At 37.7% G+C, this 19,092-nt stretch overlaps 1 protein-coding gene across 4 annotated transcripts in view; it reads left to right on the forward strand.

The window, feature by feature from the left end:
- Positions 1-19,092, forward strand: part of LRBA (LPS responsive beige-like anchor protein) — a 367,482-nt gene that overhangs the window by 65,624 nt on the left and 282,766 nt on the right. For all 4 annotated transcript variants that reach the window (XM_039698441.1, XM_039698442.1, XM_039698444.1 and 1 more), the window contains exons 23-30: positions 6,058-7,083; positions 7,891-8,066; positions 9,266-9,419; positions 9,829-10,009; positions 11,247-11,374; positions 11,722-11,829; positions 14,301-14,472; positions 14,611-15,049. In XM_039698441.1, coding sequence (XP_039554375.1) covers positions 6,058-7,083; positions 7,891-8,066; positions 9,266-9,419; positions 9,829-10,009; positions 11,247-11,374; positions 11,722-11,829; positions 14,301-14,472; positions 14,611-15,049 — 2,384 coding nt within the window. The remainder of the gene's footprint in view (positions 1-6,057; positions 7,084-7,890; positions 8,067-9,265; positions 9,420-9,828; positions 10,010-11,246; positions 11,375-11,721; positions 11,830-14,300; positions 14,473-14,610; positions 15,050-19,092) is intronic.

Consider the following 19,092-nt stretch of genomic DNA (forward strand, 5'->3'; position numbering starts at 1 on the left):
AAAAGCTGCGGAGATTATGTAGTGGAGGAGTTAATATATGGTGGCAATTAAAAAACTAGTTTGCAGAGAAGTGAATGTGGCCCAGTAGTTTTAGAGGGTAAGAGGCCATTAGAATCTGGAGTCCAAATCCTGTTGGCATCCAGGATTTGCTTAGGATGCTTTTGTCTGGTTTTTATCCCTGTCATGAAGGTAGGAGGGTCTCCCACAGTGGAGATCTTCAGCTCCAGGGAAATTTGAAGGCTTCAGGTGTTTTTCAGTCTTCTGAAAAGTGTATTTGCATTGCCCTGAGGGTCAGCAGAGGTTCCTGGCCCAGAGGGTCTTTGTACCACTGCCAGTTTTTGGTTGTCACTTCTGCCATGCCCAATATGTCAGTGAAGCAAAGCTGGGAGAACCCTTGAAATCATTCAATATTACATTCATTCTAATAGTGTAAATAGATATTTTTAGTAAATATTACTTATTCTACATAGAAATGATTCTCAGCTTGTCACCTGAGTTATGAAGAGCAGAATGAGCTTGGAGACTGGGATGTGCAGCCTCCTTTAGAGCTGTGCATCCCCAGCACAAATGTGTTGTGATGATGCAGTCTCTCACCCTTATGAGGGGTTTCCTTTTTACAGCTTCTTTTGTAGTGGGGATGTGTGGGAAGGCTTTTCTAACCATTGGCCAGCAGGAGAAGAAAGTATTTTCATTGTTCAGCAGGCAGAGATGTGTGCCAGTGATGGGCTCTTACATATGCAGTGTGTATGGGGAGCTCCTCCATCTCATTATTCACTTGGTTTGAGGGAGTGGAATGTCATGAATAAAGCTGCAGGATGCTAACAAAGAATTGGGGATAGATTAGAAGGGAGCAAGGTAAACTGAGAATTTATAGAGCTGCAGAGAAGCCTTAAAAGAATAGTGTAATAGAGATTTGCTACTAAGTGCCAGGGCTCTCAAAATGAAGAATTACAAAAGCATTAGCAGCAAAGAGATCTGGTGTATGAAGAGGCAAGTAGCTCTGAAGTTGTCTTCCTAAGTAAAGAAGACTTGAGGAGAGAGAGGATTCTCATCTCTATGACTTGGTATAAAAAAATCATGGAAGATGGGATGTGTGTCTGCAGCCTCAAGAATTGTTAGTGGCTTTCTTTGCTGTTGCTGCAGTTTGAAGCAATCCTCCTCCATAATTGCAGCTACCTCTGTTCACAATGTGGGGCCTGAATTAGGTCTCCTGGCCATTCTTTGAAATGATGGATGTGGAGTCTTTGCTGTAGGGCTGCCAACAAAATATAGGGAGATACTGGAAAAGGATGGCAGAAGTGAGGAGTGCATAAAACCTGTCGCTGGGCATTGCAGCAATGGGGTGATAAATGCTGAATTTAGTTACAGAATATTTTTGTTAATAGCTAAATATCAAATATGTACGAGATAGGGTTTGACAGTCCCTTGAACTGTAGGAATGGTGGCAGGGATTGAGATAGTGAGAAAATACATACCTTGAGATGATTGTGTGTGCTCATGTCTTGCAATTTAAACTCATTAAAAGCAATAATTTCCTTACTGAAAATGGGCTAATAAACATTCAGTATGCAGTTTGAATTTGTTGTTGTATGATGATGTAACAGTAAGCTATACCTTGACTTGATTTGAAGTAAAATGCTGTTGACATACATAAAATTCTCCCTCAGAAAAGCAGACTTTTATGAATTATATTGACTAGTACTTGCTTTCTTATTCTAGAAATTATTTTTTTTTTCTCAAAATGAGTAAAAAAAAAAGGCAGAACCCTTGCTGCTTAGGTGAAAATGCAAGATACAGGAACATGAAACTCTCTTGGAACAGTGGTTCCCCCCCACCTTGTACATCATTGAATGTGTTTCTGGTGGAAGTTTAGTCTCCTCCTTTAGAAACCTCTTATCCTGCAAAGTATCTTTTAACTTGCCTTGCTTAGCTTTCATCTGTGACTCACTCAGAAATAGCCCAGACTTAAGTCAGTGGGTTACAGACTGTAACTCAGTGCATGGTGCACACAGTACCTTTGAATCTTTTCCTGTGCTGAGTTGATTAGTTTTGATATCTCTGATAGTGGTGTCTCCTGTCTAAACAGGCCTGTTTGTGTTTGGAGAGACACTTTTGAAACAGTTAGTGTTAGTAGAGGAGAAGTGGAAAAGGCAGGTCAATAAAATCCTAGTTAAGATTCAAAAAGTTGTGGTGCTTTTTGGAATTATGAAGAGTTTATTCATTTATTATGAAGAGTTCATTTAAACCAGCACAGGAGCTGGTTTGCACTGAGCAGACTATATCAGGAATTATCTGACCTGTCTGGCAAGATATTCCTTTCTTCTCTCTACTCTCTAAAATTGCCCACCTGAAAATGGAAAAAAAAAGGCAAAAAATCTTAATGTATAGTTAAAATATTTTCTCTAAGTTCTTTCATGCAAATGTCAGTCATCTTACCCTTTCTTATAGCTGTATGCTAATTTTTCTCCTTGGCAATTAGTAAATGTTAGATGTCAAATTAAGCTAAAATTAATGGCAGAGGCAAATGTTGCAGTTATTAGCTCACAAGTGTCTTCAACTGGTGGTGTGTAGAGATGCATTCCAAGCATTGCAGACAGCTATGGATTAGCCGTCAAATGATGGTGAAGATTAATGATTGGCCTTTTAGCTCACTAATTTAGAACAATTTCTGGTAATTAATTTTGTATTATCAGCTTTACAGTTGCAAATGCCTTAAGGAAAATAAAAAATTACTTATGTACCTTTAAGGTTCTTCAAGTTGTCTTGTAAATTGTTGCGTGTTTACAGATCCTAATGTTTAATCTTTAATACCTTTATGTACTCTGTGCACGTGCTTTTAGTAATCATAATTTCTACTTAATTTTGCATTTTTGTTGGTACTGATTTTGTTAACCTTGGGTGTTTTGTTTTGTATGTATAGTTTGGTTTTGTGTACTTGTGTCCTTCATAAATGCCACATCATGCAATAGAAGTTGTGGGGGAAGAATTGTCTAGTGCCTCTTTTGTAGTACCACAATTTCTTGGTTTCCTGTCAAACCAAATTACAGATTGATATAGTGATCAGAAGTGTTTATACAGCCTTGTTGAAAAGTTGGATTTTACAAAGCAGAATTTCTGAAATTTGTATCCTTTTGTTATATAAGAAACCCCCAGACTCAAAATGGATGTTAGAAAAATACTGTTTCACGTGGTCTCTCTAATTCTGTGCCTTGGTATTTTAATTTGAGTTTTATTTAAAGGACAGTATTTAATACATTGTTACATGAATTCATGTTGATGTTTATGGTCAAAGTAGAAATTACTATTCTTGTTGAGAGGATTTTGGATTTTTTTGGGGAGTGATGTTTTTTTCCTTTAGTTCCCTGATGCCTAATTTTCTTCACCAGTGTTTCTCTCCTTACAGTTTCTTGCATTGTTCTGAAATCAGTGTAGATTCTTATCAGAATTTGCTTGGATTTATTTGCTCATAAGTTTACATTACCCGTCTGTGAAGACAAATTGTCATTATTGACCTTCTTGCTGGTCTTTGTTTCTGTTTCTTTTTAGTAGCAATTAAAAATCCCTCAGTGCACAGTTTCATTTTCAGTATTGCTCTTTATTGTCTTCCAAAGCATTGTCTGTTCCAGGTTTCAGATTAAATTAGTTGTGAAATGGTATTGCATCCCTGTACCATACATGGTGTTTTTAAACATTGGCCATACCATATTCCCTATACCCTAAATTCCAACATGGTTGGACATGTGGAGGTCAGAGACAGCCTTGGCTGCAGTGACCATGAGATGGTGGAGTTCAGGATTCTCAGGGGAGGGAGAAGAGTAAAAAGCAAACTTACAATCCTGACTTATGGAGAACAGATTTTGACTTATTTTCAAGCAAAGTTGACTTAAGGCTGTGAACCAGGTGATCAATTTGACTAGTAAGGAAAAATAGGAAGCTGCAATACGTTTTTGTTAAGGGGACAGGGCTTGGGAGCTCATTAGAAAAAAGCATTCTAGTGAGAGAGTAGGTCATGGGTTGTGCTAACTGAGATACAACTGAATGCTCATTTCTCCAAAAGTAGTTGGCAGCCCTACAGACTGTGTTCACAGAAAGTGAGAAGCTATAAACTTGGTAGCTTTTACTCCTACATATGAGTTTAATGAGATTTACACTGGAATGATGCATGAAATTACAAATGTTCGTCCTGTTAAATATTGTGGGGCAGTGTGCTTTCTGGGAAGTACATGTAAGTTTTGCTGAAATCAAACAATGTCATTTTCATTTGTTTAAATGTCTTTTTAGTGCTTGCTGGAACAAAGCTTTTTAGTAGATTTGGAAATGTAGGAAGCAACAGGGAGAGAGAGAAAAGGGAAAGTTAGCTGGAGATAAGTTCAAGTTGTTAGGAAACCTTCTTCAGAGAAGTAGTGATTAGACCTGAAGTAGCAGCTTGGCCTAATCATAGTTTGGAAAATAAGTGAAAAGTGCAAGGGACAGCTTATTAGCATAATCTATTTTGTGTTGCCTTCGACATTCTGATTGTGGGACAATTCAGAAAGTATTTCCAAAGTAATAATGCCCCCCACATGCTCTTTTTAGCAAAAACCTAGAATCAAATAATTTATGGATCCATTATGATTGACTGAACTTTCAATCAGTTGTAATTATTCACACTTTTTTTTGTATATAACTGAATAAAAACTAATATGTGAAGACTTTTTTTTTTAACAAGCAAAGTGAGATATCCCACACTCGTTTCTAGACACTAAAGTTTTAATTAAATGAACTTGAATGAATAATATGCTTCAGTTCATGTTAAAATAATGCATTGCTCCTGCAGTGCTTGAATATACTTGATTAATGGAGAAAATAGTATGTTAAAAAGCTAAACATTGACATCAGAACCTGCCAAAAAGAATTTTTGTCTTTGCTCTGTCTTTGCTTATCTCTGATTTGTTAACTGTAATTTCTAGTATATTTTTAATCTGAAAATTGTTTTTTGACTACTCTGTGTCCTCTTAAGGAAAAATATTCCTACTGACTAATCATCACTTTGATTACCATGTACACAGAATTTTTAGATGAGATCCAAATGAATGAGCTGAGTATGTAAGAGAATAAGAAAATGTGTGTTTATGTATTTATTGGAATGCACTGCTCTACTTTGCCTATGGAAAATATTTCTGATACAGCAACTGATTTAAAAAAAAAATAACCCTTGGTTGGAGCTTATGTTGGGAAAATTTTGAGAGCTGAGCTTACAGATAAATAAACACTTGTGTTATGGAATATAAATCTAAATCCTAAATGAAAAGGTATGGATAAACTAAATTGAATAACAGTGTAATAAAAACTTAAGTTAGGCAAGTCATATTTTATTTTTTAAAACACAGCTATTTATTTGGGCAAATGAGTTTTATTGGTGTGTACACAAAAAAATTTTTCTATCTGGATTTTTTTAAAGACCAGAAACAACAATAGTATTTTCAGCTAAGGAGTAGAGAAGTCTTTTCACTTTAATGAGTTTGTGTAGCTTTTCTCAGGCTGAGATGGGGTGAATAGCACTCACCAAAGGAAATGTCCTCTGGGGAATTCTAGTTAACGTTTGAGGATCCACAGGATTCTGTCTTTGTCAGGTGCTTCTCTCTCCTCTGACTTTATGACATTGTACTTTTTAGTGTAAAATTTTCAAAAGTTTATGTATCTTTGTGGATTTTTGAGCATACTAAATGTGCTAAAAAGATGTGAAAGCTTTGCTACTTGTCACAGCATCCCCCTTCACAAAAAAATTGAGGTTTTCAGATGTAGTAGTTCTGTGGATCATATGCTTAAGGTGTCCTTTGGATCAGGCTAGTTGGGGTTTTTTTGACACTGGCTTTACTTTTCTTTCTTCATTTTAGTCAGGAAAAACAGGTACATGTAAGAAAAACTTGCTGTCAGTTAAGTGATATCTAATGTGCAGGTTTTTTTAATGAAAAGGACAGGATCCGATATAAATTTGTGGTTTGAGCATTGATTTTTGTTTGCAAGAAAACAGTCATTAATGTATAGTTTTTAATCTCCTTTGAACTGTTCTTTTAGGTAACTTTTGAAATGCACAAAGAGAGTCTTTCCCAAATGTACAAGGAGTACCAAGAGAAAGGAGGTGAAGGGAGTGGAGTATGTTCTTCAACTCCAATTAGAACAATCTCTGGCATTAGCAAAGAAGCTGAAACCAAGGGAAAACAACAGTCTTTGGAGTTAAAAGAAAATGCTGCTGCTCCTTCCTGCATTACTGATGGTGATACAGAGTGCAGAACTGAAAAAAAAGAGAAAGAAAATTCATCAGGTGGTGGCCAGCAAACTCATTCATTGTCTAATCATGAGGAGGAATTAGAGGGGGAGGATATGGGAACTGCAGAGGATTTAAAAGCAGTGCCTTGTGTGGAATTTTCTCCAGAACCAGAATCAGTAAAGCCCAGTGTCTCAGAAATCAGCACTGGAATAGCTGAAGCAGTTGAAGATTCTAGCAAAGATAATGAGCTTGTGGAGGAAACAGCTGCTGTCACTGCTGCTTCTTTAGCCATGCAAACTCCAGGGGAAGGAGGAACTCCCACAAGTCCAGAAGGACTGGAAAAATCTGCAGTAGAGGTAGAAGATGAAGATGACTTTGTTGATTTGAAAGATGAAAGTAGTTTATCTTTGCCTTCAGAAGAGCTTGCAGAAAGGAGCAAGGAATGTGGCTCTAATGCAAGTGAAGTGACAAAGCAGGAAGAAACAACAGAGAAGCAACCTGAAACTGGACTTTTAAAATCTGAGGGTACTGAAAGTATGCATGAGAACAACCAAGAACTGACTTTGCCAGAGACGGTGAGTTCTGCAGTTCCAGAAGTAGTAACTCAGCCGGATGCAGCAGGAAAAAAGAAGCTGAAGGAAGGAAATGTAGTTACCAGTGAAACCAAAACAACTGTGGAAAACACACATGCACAGGTGGCAGAGCCCTCTGGAGCCCCTGACAAAAGAATTGCCAAGCTTGATGTTTCCAGTGTTGCATCAGATACAGAAAGACTGGAGTTGAAAGCTAACACATGTCTAGAAGCACCTCTGCCCACCAGATCCATGCCTGAGGTAAATTCTACCTGTCTTTCATCCATCCAGCTTAGAAATAAAAGGAAGGTGTTTTTAATGAATTTTTTGAGAAAGTGTACCTAAACATTCTGGGGATTATAATGTGTGTGATTTTTGTGAGTTATCTATAAAATACTTTTAACCCTGGGTTGAAATAGCCACAATTCTTACAATTTGTGTCCTGAGAATTCTCAAAGATTTTTATGCATCCATGTATGAATGCTGATATAAACTGAGTATTTGGCTAGATGGACACTTCATCTCAGCTGTTTTAAATTATAAAAATTGATAACTTTGTCACTACATCATGTCATCCTACCTTTTTTGTACAAGTATAAATTAAGACTGAGCTTCTGTTGTGCGCTGCAGTGCTCCAGCCTCTAGTCTTTAGTTTCTAATCCAGCTTTTAATGGTTAAATAGTCATGTCTCTGAGTACTTCCCTTCTGCAGAGATACTTCCTAATGGATGCTCTTCAATCTGCACCATTCTTCCTTAAAGGAGGAAAACCACTGTCTACAACAACATATTCTCCCCCCCTGGTAAGGCTGGGTGGCTGCTTGTGAATACCTAGACTGGCAGGTGTGGTAGAGCAGCTGTAGCCTAGTGTGTAGTTTTTTGTATATCCATTAAATAGCATTTGTGTAATAGTTTTAGCTTTACTTGGAACCATGTACACAATCTGAACTTGTTGGATATCCAAAATCTCCAGTCTGTTAAATGCATTACAGTGTGTGCCATGGGACCTAATAACCAGAGTGTGGGTTTTGTGTTTTGTTTTCTTTTTTGTCTGCAAATGGTGCATTCAGCCCTCAAGGCAGCAGGTTTCCTCAGGACAGGAGCTGGCTGCTCCATCGGATGGGCAGAGGAGGGACACGAGGTCAGCTGTGTTCCGTATTCCCGAGTTCAAGTGGTCACTGATGCACCAGCGCCTGCTCACAGACCTGCTCTTCTCCATAGAAACAGATATTCAGATGTGGAGAAGGTACATCCTCTGCTTTATGTGCAATGATCCAGACTGGGTTCAGTTATAAGGGGCTCACTGACCTAGACTCGTGGACATCTGGTGTTTTACTCATTATTCAATAGCCTGACTTATTTTGTGACCCACACCGAATTATTCTCAGATCTTTTTTTAAGACTCTTTACAGATATAACTGTGTGCTGTTTCAGGGCCTGCACACAGATTTGGACTGAAATCCTGGCTGCATATAAGTCAGTGGCAGTCTTGCTGTTGGTTTTTATTCAACTAAGATTTTAATTTTCCTAATGTATTTAAGGGCCTGTGTCTTCTTATCTAAATGTGGATAAGAAAGATAATATATCCAAAATAGTATGTCTTGCTTCTGCATTTACACACACTGCTGCTTTGATAGGGTTCTGTGAACTCAAAGATGTTAATTTGAAGATTAACTACTAAGAGGGATCTGGAACGTAATCATGAAGATCTTTGAAAACAGCAGTAATTCTGCAATTTAATTTTAAGGTTTAATAACTGAAATGAGAGGGGAGTCCGTTGTTAGCTTGTAGTCATGAGTGTCAAATTTAAATTGAACCATATAGGTTCAATTTGAACCTGATAAAAAGGAATGCCAGTATGAAGAAATACTGTGGGTAAGTTATTAGAACAATTTAAACTGAAATGAATTTTTGTCTGACTATAATTTTTAGGATATGTTTAAGTTAACCTATCTGGTCATCATCAGATATAGCTAAAATATATTTCTATTTTAGCCTCTATTTTGGAAAGTTTTTGTCCAAGTTTTTGTGCTTTGTTGATTTTTAATTTCTCTGAGAAATCCTTAGAATTTGCTTTAGTTTTTCAAAGATTTAAGTTCAAATCTATTTCACTGTTCCAGGAGACTTTATTCTGTTTCCTGATGTAGTGACTCTTGCTATCAAGCAGTCATAGACCTGCCTATAATGTATCTTTGTACAAATGAGGATTAGCAATCATTTTGGTGATTTTAGCAACCTGTCATCTTGAGCAGTTTATGAACAGAAAAGAAATGTAGTTTTAGGTTTAGATTGAGATGCATCAGTTGACCCTTAAGTCATATGTTACTTACTTCCCCACTGCTAAGTGTCTGGTTTTACTTTTGTGAAAACAGAAATATTTTAAAATACCCCAAAAATAAAGCTCTATTCTGAATTTATTTCTTTTTTTTTTTAATTTTTGGATAGCCATTCTACAAAAACTGTGATGGACTTTGTGAATAGCAGTGACAATGTGGTGTTTGTACACAACACGATCCACCTCATCTCTCAAGTGATGGACAACATGATCATGGCCTGTGGTGGTATCTTGCCATTGCTTTCTGCTGCCACATCTGCTACTGTAAGGAATTCTATTTGTATTTAAAAATTCCTCACTTGTGGGAGGATGCCTTTCTTTATGGAGTGTATTAATTATTATATCTGTCCTTTTGGGAAACAGAACTGCATGTGGGGTGTTTCCACAGGCATCTCTTTCCTCCCTTTGCTGCCTCCACACTTTTTCCCTAAGTTAAATTAGGTGCTTGTTTTCATTGCCTGAAGACATAAAAAAGTTTCCTGCCTTTGTTGCCCCACAGTGGTCTGGAATGGGATTAAACCCCAATACTAATGATTGTTCCTAGAATATGAGTAATTATTACTTTTGAATGTGACTGATAGTGGACTTCCAGCACACATTTTTCTTTATTTAGCATGCAGGAATATTGTCTTTGTGAAAAAGTAAATGTTGCTTTCAATTTTTCTCTGTGTAGCATGAATTGGAGAATATTGAGCCAACTCAAGGACTTTCAGTAGAAGCATCTTTAACATTTCTCCAGAGATTAATCAACCTTGTGGATGTGCTAATTTTTGCAAGCTCTCTTGGTTTCACTGAAATTGAGTCTGAGAAAAATATGTCATCTGGAGGAGTTCTGCGACAATGTCTTCGTCTGGGTAAGCAAATAAAGGCCCAAGCATAGGAGCTTGCAGTTACTAAGCAGTTGGCAGCTGCTAGCTTTATTTTTGTTCCTGTCCATTGCTTTGTTAAATCAAGATTAAATGTAATCAAACATTAAGATCTTCTACAGTTTTACTGTATTCTGCAATGTATATATACATATTACTCTCTAAAAGTTTAAATAATATAAATTAAGTTTGGTAGCCTGTTTTCTTTTTATCCACAAAGATATTTCTTTTGCCAAAGTTCCCCAAATAACGCTGAGAATACAGCAGCTTTAAGAAAAGTAATCTTGTACTATATAAAAAAATGAAACTTTGCAATACTTAGATACGAGGTTTAACACTTAAAGGTCAGTATATGAAGGTGTGGTGAAAAACTGGAAGTGTAAATTTCTGAAGGGTTCAAATTGGGCAATAATTGTATCCAATTATTACAGTATACTTGCTTCAAATTGGATTGAAAGAAAATGATCAGTTACTAAGAAAGTAACAAATATTCTGAAAATTAAAGCATATGAGATCATAGCAGGGTCCAAGTAGTTAATATAGGCGGAGAGAATTCATCCTTGGTTGCATGCTGTAAGACTTTGTAATGAAAGGTTTGATTTGCATGAGTGCCAGAGCAGCTCAGAGCCTCAAGAGTAACTAGCCTTCCTCTCCCTTTCTAGGCAATTAAAACTTTGTGCAGGTAAAACAAGATTTATGGGATGCAAACAGGTATAGAGGTGGGGTAGTTCATTTTTCCTTTGAAAATTAATATTAGAAGATGAAACAGGGCAAAAATATGCAGCTAAAAAAAAACAGTTGTGTAACTTTAGAACTTTAGTCCGGGAGTAACAGAGTATTGTGAAGGAAACATTGCCATTTGTTTCACTGGTGTATCACTTGTCATTTCCCTTGCAAACTTGTGAAATTTAGCTGTCTTCAGCCTACCCACCCTGTGGTTGTATGCATGGTCAAATTGCAGTGAGGGATACTCACTTTGAAGTATCCATTAGACACAGCATATATGTTCTAATAGTTCAGCATTCATTATTGGTTATAAATTATTAAAGAATTTTGAGCATTGGTTTGCAACTGTCTAGAACTTGCAGAAGCAAAGCATTTTACTGATGTGCATCAAACTTTTTAGTTTTAAGTGGTAAACAGAATTGTGTTATACATTTCTGTAAGGGAATATAGAACAATACTGTTTCTCAGAATAACTCTTAATGTTTCTTTTCCCTTCAAGTATGTGCAGTAGCAGTAAGAAATTGCTTGGAATGTCAGCAGCATGCACAGATGAAGCCTATTGGAGACACTGGGAAGAGCCAAAAAGCAGTGCAAGGCTTTACAGGATCAGCAAAGTCTGCAGCAAAGGCAAGTTTAAGACCACATTTAGAAACACAGAAGTCAATAATGATTAGTCTGTACAGAGGGGATAAGTTTTCAAATTTGCACCTGCACCACTGATATTTTAACAGACCTGAAGCGGGGTGGTACAAATGCTGGAAATTAAATCTGTCACAAGAAATGACCAGATTTTTTCTCCTTTAAAGATGAAATCCATATCTGATCTTTCTGCTCCAGTTATGACAGTAACTCTAGTTGCCGTCTAGTTATGACAATACGACTCACAGTGGATGATTATACACACTTAAAAGCATTCTACCAAGAATCATTAAACACAGGATCTTAAACAATTGTTTTGTCTTTTTTTTTAATAGAGTCCAGTGGACATTGTGACTGGTGGCATTTCTCCAATACGGGACCATGACAGACTTCTGCAGGATATGGATATTAATCGCCTCCGAGCAGTAGTGTTCAGAGATATAGTAAGTAAATCATGGCCTTTTCTTTGTAGCTGCATTTGTGCTTGTTATCTCTTTGCTAAACACTTCTCTGTGTTACAGAGTTTGGCTAAATTGGATGTACCAAAAGGGAATACTGCTCACAGTAATTAGGAACTCGCAATACTCAGCAAGCTATTGTAGTGTTTGTGATTGGAAGGAGGGAGAGGTGAAATCCAGCTGTCTCCTGATCTGGCTCTTTGTGTTCCTAAGAATTGATTATGTGGAATTCTTCCAGTTGTATATTAATTATGTTGTGTTTAGTACAAATATGTACATAGACAAGCTACTTATGTATCATAAACATGTTTGTACATTTTGAAGAAGTCCATACTTCTAGCTAATTAGAACGCAGAGGTCATTTCTAATTCCTTTACTTCCCCTCAGAGGAACCAATTTGTGTGCCTGTGCTGTAAGTATGCATATGTTTTTTAGTCTTGAATTGACTAAAAATATTTTTGCCCTGTGTCAGCAACTTTATAGCTGATATTGAGGAAATTGAGATTGATTGCTTAAAAAAAAACCACCTCTGTAAGCAAATACAGCAGCTATAATGGCTGTGAGTCATTGGTGGCCACAAGCCTGGACACCACAACTTAGTTTACAATAATTGGGCTGTTTAGCAAGTGTAATGATTTATACAGTGACTTTTTTTTTCCGTCCAGAAAAGTGAAGGATTTTGAGTTTTATCTTTACAGTAATTATTGATTGAAGCAAGCTTCTTTCAACCCCTACATCAGTATCAGTGTGCAAGAGAGTAATAGGAAGTGACTCTTCCATACTGGTGCCAATTAAAGTAATCTTAAAGATTCCTTCAAGCACATTTTATGAACCTTTTGCTTTAAAAAAAAAACTACCAAAACAACACTTACCCACAACCTCTGCTTTTTTTGCATATCTAATCCATCAGGCTCTCTGTTTCCCAATAAGTATAAAAAGGTGCAATAGGTCTGTTTTTTGGCTAAGGTGTTGAGCTGTGTGGGAAAAGTTGACTTAGAAAGATCTGGTTGTGAATAGTTTTTGTCTGAGCTGTTTACACTAGCATCATTTTATTTGCATGCAGTTTCTTACATTTTATTCAGCACTTACAATCAGTAGTGGCATAAGCTGAATGTATGACTTCTATAGCAGGAACTCGGATGGAATCCGCTTACCCACCAGTAGCAGTACTTAGAGTGTTACATGAGCTTTATTTCAAGCAGTCTTCAAACACAGCTGAAAAAATAAGGAAGGGTTAGTTCTAATTCACTGGATCACCACTTTGTTAAGTACAGTTAGAGACTGTCTTATTGTTTATCTTGCAAGAAAATCCTTTATAATCCTTACTATTGTAGGCGGCTTTCCTCAATCTCACACTGTGATTATTCTATGAAAGTTAAGATTTTGGTTCAAGCCAAGGGGAAGATAGTTTCTTTTTTTTCAGTGCAACAGATAGGATCCACCTATGTTACCTGTTCTTAATAGAAAGGTAAATAAATACCTTTTATTTATTTATTAGAAATGTAAATAAATACCTCTCCCAAAAATATGTCCCAGAATAACTTAATAAAGAGTTCTTCAAGGGATAAGGAGCTCTGGTGGGCAGTACAATCATGATAGAATGAGCTTTTTAGTGTAACTTAGTTTCTTGAACTGCTCAGAGGACAAAATTGAATGTTACCTGAGCCCTGATGTGAATGAGGGGTAAAAAACTCCAAACAGTAATTTTTTACTGACTAGTAAAAAGTAAGTGTAAGTGAGGATCCAAATACTCCATTCTCCTGTGACCCAAAAGTATACGAAGCTTTTTTCCCTTTGGTAGCCAAAAGGGACAGGCTTAGACTAAATCGTAATGTCCAGTTTTCCCTCTGTTTCACTAGGAGCAACTCAGTACTCTGAACCTGGCATAGTTCACATAAAGATTTGTTTTCAAAGTTTTCCTAAAATCTCTTAATAACGTTTCAGCTGTAATGCAAATGCATATTGGTCAATACTTGTTTAAATTACATGTAGTAGATTACATCAATCTGGACTATCTGATAATGAAATAAAATCTTGATGCTTGTTCTGGAATTTGCTCCTTTTCCTTCATTAATATCTTCCAGTTATGTAGAGTATGCTTGCCTTGCAAATGCTGTTAATATCTTGTCATTTTTGAGGAAATATAACAGAAGAAACACTCATGAATAAAGGGAACCCTAGACCCTACACTAATTTGAAACATGAAATCAAAACACACAACCTTAGCCGAAGTTGGCAAATATATGTAAAACAAAAGGATTAGTGCCACTTGAATACGAGTGCTGCGTTCCTTAGCTTTATAGGTGAGACAAACTGTGACTAGAGAATATTGTTCTTCCATTGCTGACATATCAGCTTCCTCTTGGTATGTTTATAGTGCTGGGCATACTTCATGAAAAAATAAACATGCTGCTGAAATTGTAATGGAAAAATCTGTGTGTGTCTGTTTTTTACAGGAGGATAGTAAACAGGCTCAGTTTTTGGCTTTGGCTGTTGTGTATTTTATTTCTGTGCTCATGGTTTCAAAATACAGAGATATACTGGAACCCCAGAATGAAAGAAGACCACCAAACCAAAGCCAGTCACTCAAGGAATCAGAAAATGAAAATAATGAGACTTCTGCTGCAGGTGAACTGTTAATTATTTTGCAAAATGAAATAACTTGGCTTGAAATGCTTTAGAAATCTTCTTGAGGACCAATGTTGTGAATGCTTCTCCATTAATAATGACCTTAAAATGTGTTTTCTGTTCTTTTGGTATGAACAGTTGTGGAAAAACCATCTGCTGCTCTTGGTGCTTCAACCTCTACTGAAGATTCAGAAAATACAGCATCTATGCAAAGAAGGGATTCTGGTCTTGGGGAGGAAGCAACTGCAGCACAAGCAAACAGTTTGAGTGGTGCTGCTGAAGCAGGACCTCTGAGTGTTAGTGCAGGCCCAGATGCAGTCAGTGAAGTCCTGTGCACACTCTCGTTGGAAGTCAATAAATCTCAGGAGGGCGGAAGTGAGACGGGAACTGAAGAAATTAAATCTGTGGCTTCTGTGCCAGCTGCAAAAAATGTCAATGTGAAGGACATCTTGAGAAGCCTGGTGAGCACACCAGCTGATGGGACTGCAGTGGATGCTGCTCTCCTGCCACCAGCCTTCCTTGGAGTTCTTGGTGACGGAGCTGCTGAGCAGCCTGTGCAGTTCCATTCCTTTGACAGGTAATGTAACATCTGAAATACTTAAAAATTTGATTGTACTAAGGATATTTGTAAAGAACAGGAAAACCGACGCTTCACCAGAACTACTAAATGTAGCACTGGCACATGAGGACTGCTGTGCATATTTAGTTGGCTTTAAAGAACTCAAGAAACAAAACAGACATTAAATAGCTTAAAATAATGATACGTAGATTAGCAGGTGTATTCATCACAATGTTGTATCTAGTCTCTGTTATTGTGGGCCTGCAAAAGAATACCGGCTTACTAATTGTTACAAATGGTTCAAAAACAATGGAGTAATCATCTCGGTGTCCTTCTACCTAGAGAGTATTCCTGTATTCATTTAGGAAAACAGATATGTGTTCTGCCTTCTGGTGCCAAAGGCCTACTTTAACTCTTTTCATTATTGGGTGGGTAGATACTATCCCTAAACTGCTAGATTTGCTTTGTTGTAACACCTTTTTATCTCATTGTAATACATTTCTGCATTTCTTATTACACAAATGCTGTAGTGGATTCAAAAAGGAGAATTCTTGCTTTTTTTCCTTTTAGAATGAAGTCACTCCTGATAATCATTTTGATGTCTCTTATGTCTCAGTCTCATTAGCTCCTTATCTTTTCCCAAGCACAGTAAACCAAACCATCTTTTACTAGTCTTAGTGCCTTTTACCTATTCAGGATTCCCAACAACTGCAAAGGGAACAAAAAAAGAAAAGAAAGACTCCTGTAACACTTGCATTCCTGTCTCTAGGAAAGCCTTGGTTATTTCCAGAAATCCTGCAGTCAGTCTGGTGCAAGAGGATCCCTTGTTACCATACCAGTATCTGATCCTCTGCTGATTCCTAAGTTTCCTCTGGCTCTGATGTCTTTGCAGTCTGTGGCAGCCCTGTTCACAATAGCAGCTGCCCACCAGAGGAGTGCAGTGGTGCCAGGGTGTGGGTGCAGCTGTCACTGCCTGTCTGCTCCACTCACACTGACTGCCCTATCTCTGCTGGGGAAGAGACAGTGCTGTCTGGCCAGATGAGACACAGATGGGGTGTGCCAGCGTTTGGGCTCTTGTCTCAAAGTAAATACTGTGTTCTCCTTGTGATGCTGAACAGGAGGACTTTTTCTGGGAGCAGGAGGAGGATGGAGACAGAGGGGGAAATTGGTAGAAGAAGGACGCTGAGTTAGAACTTGCCACACCTCTCTCCCCGCTGCTGCCCAAGTTCTTTTGGCACTTCCCCTTCGAGGCCTCTTGTTGCTCTTTGCTACAAGTGGGCAGTTGATGTCAAATAACAAAATGTTTTAGTCTGTGATAGTGCTTTATTCTTGTGAAATTCCTAGTATTAATTGCTGCATGGTTTGTGTCATGCAAATAACATTTGTCTGGGGATTTGGTACAGAAGTGACTATTGCATTTATGAATTATTTTTTAGCTATTGTGGACACCAAAGGTTTGTGGTGCTTGTGCTGATTTGAATTGGTGTACAGGAGGTTAACTAGACAGGAAGTAATTGGACACTTGGAGCCCTGATGGCTGACGTAGGTAGATTACACCTACAAAACCTTATCAGAGGAAGCTGTACAATTTAATTTGATAATATGTACACTAATGAAATACTGGGCATTGATGGCAACCCTTCTGTCACTTGCATTTCTGTGTTCTTCCTGTATAGTTACAAAGTCACTCATAAAATAACCAAAAAAACTCCCTTTAGTTGTGGTGTGTTTTATAAAGCGAGTTACTAAAAAGTTGAATTACTTGCTGTTCTGCTCTTCTACTTCTCCACTGCTTAGTGGACACTTCTGTTTCCATCTCCAAAGTGCCAGCCATTTGTAACAACTCTTAACATTCTTTCACTTAACCTTGATGCCAAATTACTGCCTTGCTGCTCAAAACAAGGTGGTCTGATGAAGGAATATATACAGGGGAATGAAGAGGGTGCATGGGTTGAAGCAGTAGACAGCGCTGTGCTTCTGAATACAACAGCAGAGTTTTGTAGGGTTTATGTAGCTGGATGGGTTGCTCCACAGTGATAACTTGTGGGCATTACTTTCCAAAGATTTTTTGTTTGGTAGGTGGGACTAAATACATGAGGAAAAGATCATGAAGTAGTGTAAAATATTTTGTCAGCATGTTACTGACTAGCTAAAGTTAAAAAGAGAAAATAACTGTGTGTGAAATATTAAAAGTTAAATGGACAGGCAAGTTTTAATGGCCACTTGAAGGTGGCTTTATGTAGTGAGACTGCTTAAAATACAAGTTTATGCTCTGAAATGACACCTAGGTACCACAGTAGGAAGGAATTGTGCCAGGGATAAAAAAACCTCACACTTTTTATAAGAAACTGGGATGGAATTAGAAATAATAGATCTCATCTCTTAATAGGTAAAAATACAAAGTTACATTGTAAAATTTATTTTTTGGGGAAAACAGACTTTGGGATGCTCTCTTCCGTGTCTGGTTTACATTTAATATATTGTTTGATGGCAAACAAAAATTCTGTGAGTTTTTTTGGGGGGGAGAGGGAGTGGGTTTTTTTTGTTTTTTTTTAAGGCACTTTGTTAAAAGTTGTTCCCATGTAGCGGTTTACCAGTGGGGTATCTCTGGGAATTTCAAAGCATCTCTCTGATCCTGCATTTATCTCAGGAATGCTGTGTCAGAAATCAAAACTCTCCTCATATCTTAAGGATTATCAACTTCCCAGCCATAGCTGGAGAGTATACAGTAACAGCTATGTGAGTGAAACCTTACTGAAAGGCTGCCAGGTTGCAAGCCTTTGGAAACAGCTAGGTGTATGTGTTCATTCCCATGCCAAAAATCCGCCCCTTATCTTATGGGAAGATACAATCTTGTGATTAGTGGGTGCCAGGGGTTTATCATGATAAAGTTCAAGACTTGCATTGGCTTTTTCCCAAGATCCACAGGGACATGAATTAATGTTCCGATTTCAGTGCGTCCTAAGCCAGCAGTTTTCTTATTTAGTAGTAATAGTGTAGGAAAAAAGGAGGGGGCTAATGCAAGCAATTTGAAATAAAATGGAAGTAAAAATAACCAAAGCTTGGGATAAAAAGAGAGATGACATTTCTCTTCAGTTAGTCTAATGAAACCCATAACCTATCACTTGCCATTTTTACCGTATGCTTTAAAATCTGGCTTCTGCTGCTCTTTGTGGAAACATTCAATAACGATGTCATTATGGGAGGCTGATGCTGAGGGCTCAGAGCAATATGGGTTCTTAAATCATGATCTTGTACCATAAAGCTTAAATCTGCAGCTGTGCTGCAACTTGCAGAACAGATATGTTAATAACCTTGTTTAACTTTTTGGAACATTGTCTGTAAGCTGCTTAGTTTGGCTTAGCCTGTGTTTGCTCGTTTGCCAGTCAGTGGTGTGCACATGCCTTTGTAGTAGTTGTTTGTGGTAATTTCAGTTAAATTTCATCCAAGTCCCTTTTTAAATGGAATGGATACGTCTTAGACTTCATTGATTTGGGCCTTAAATGCAAAAAGAAGGAACTATTTTTAGACAAGATTAAATCTGTCAAGTGTTGGTAGAGACAGAATATGAGAGTGGGGAATCTTTAGATAAAGGCATATGTGCTGTGATGGAAAGCTCAGCTCTTTCAGCACACCAACAATTTGCATTCTGCAGGGACCAAAGAGGCAAACCATTTGAAGTCTTCTCCCTGCCAAGCTGATTTTAAAGTTCTCTTACAAAATTGATTGTATTCTTTCCATCATATCTTCTCTTCCCCTCCCCACATTCTCTGATCTCTCATGGTTTTGAGAGTCTCTTGTTCTTCCTTTCTCCTTGAATATTTCAAGGGAGACATAAGACAATGGGTATTATCCACAGACAGCAGAGCCCATAGAAGGACACTGACATGGCAGGCTGCCTTCCTGGCTCACAAAATAGAGGTAAAAATAAGTCTCTGATCCTCTTTATTGATCTTTTCCTCTTTGCACAGGAGTCTTGCAGTGGCCATCGCTTTGGTAGCCTGGAACAAGGCTATTTTCTTTTGGGTTTGGATTACAACCATTGTCCTGTAGGGGTGCAG

The sequence above is a fragment of the Passer montanus genome, unplaced genomic scaffold, assembly GCF_014805655.1.
Source record: "Passer montanus isolate IOZ18808 unplaced genomic scaffold, ASM1480565v1 scaffold125, whole genome shotgun sequence".
Classification (NCBI taxonomy): domain Eukaryota; kingdom Metazoa; phylum Chordata; class Aves; order Passeriformes; family Passeridae; genus Passer; species Passer montanus.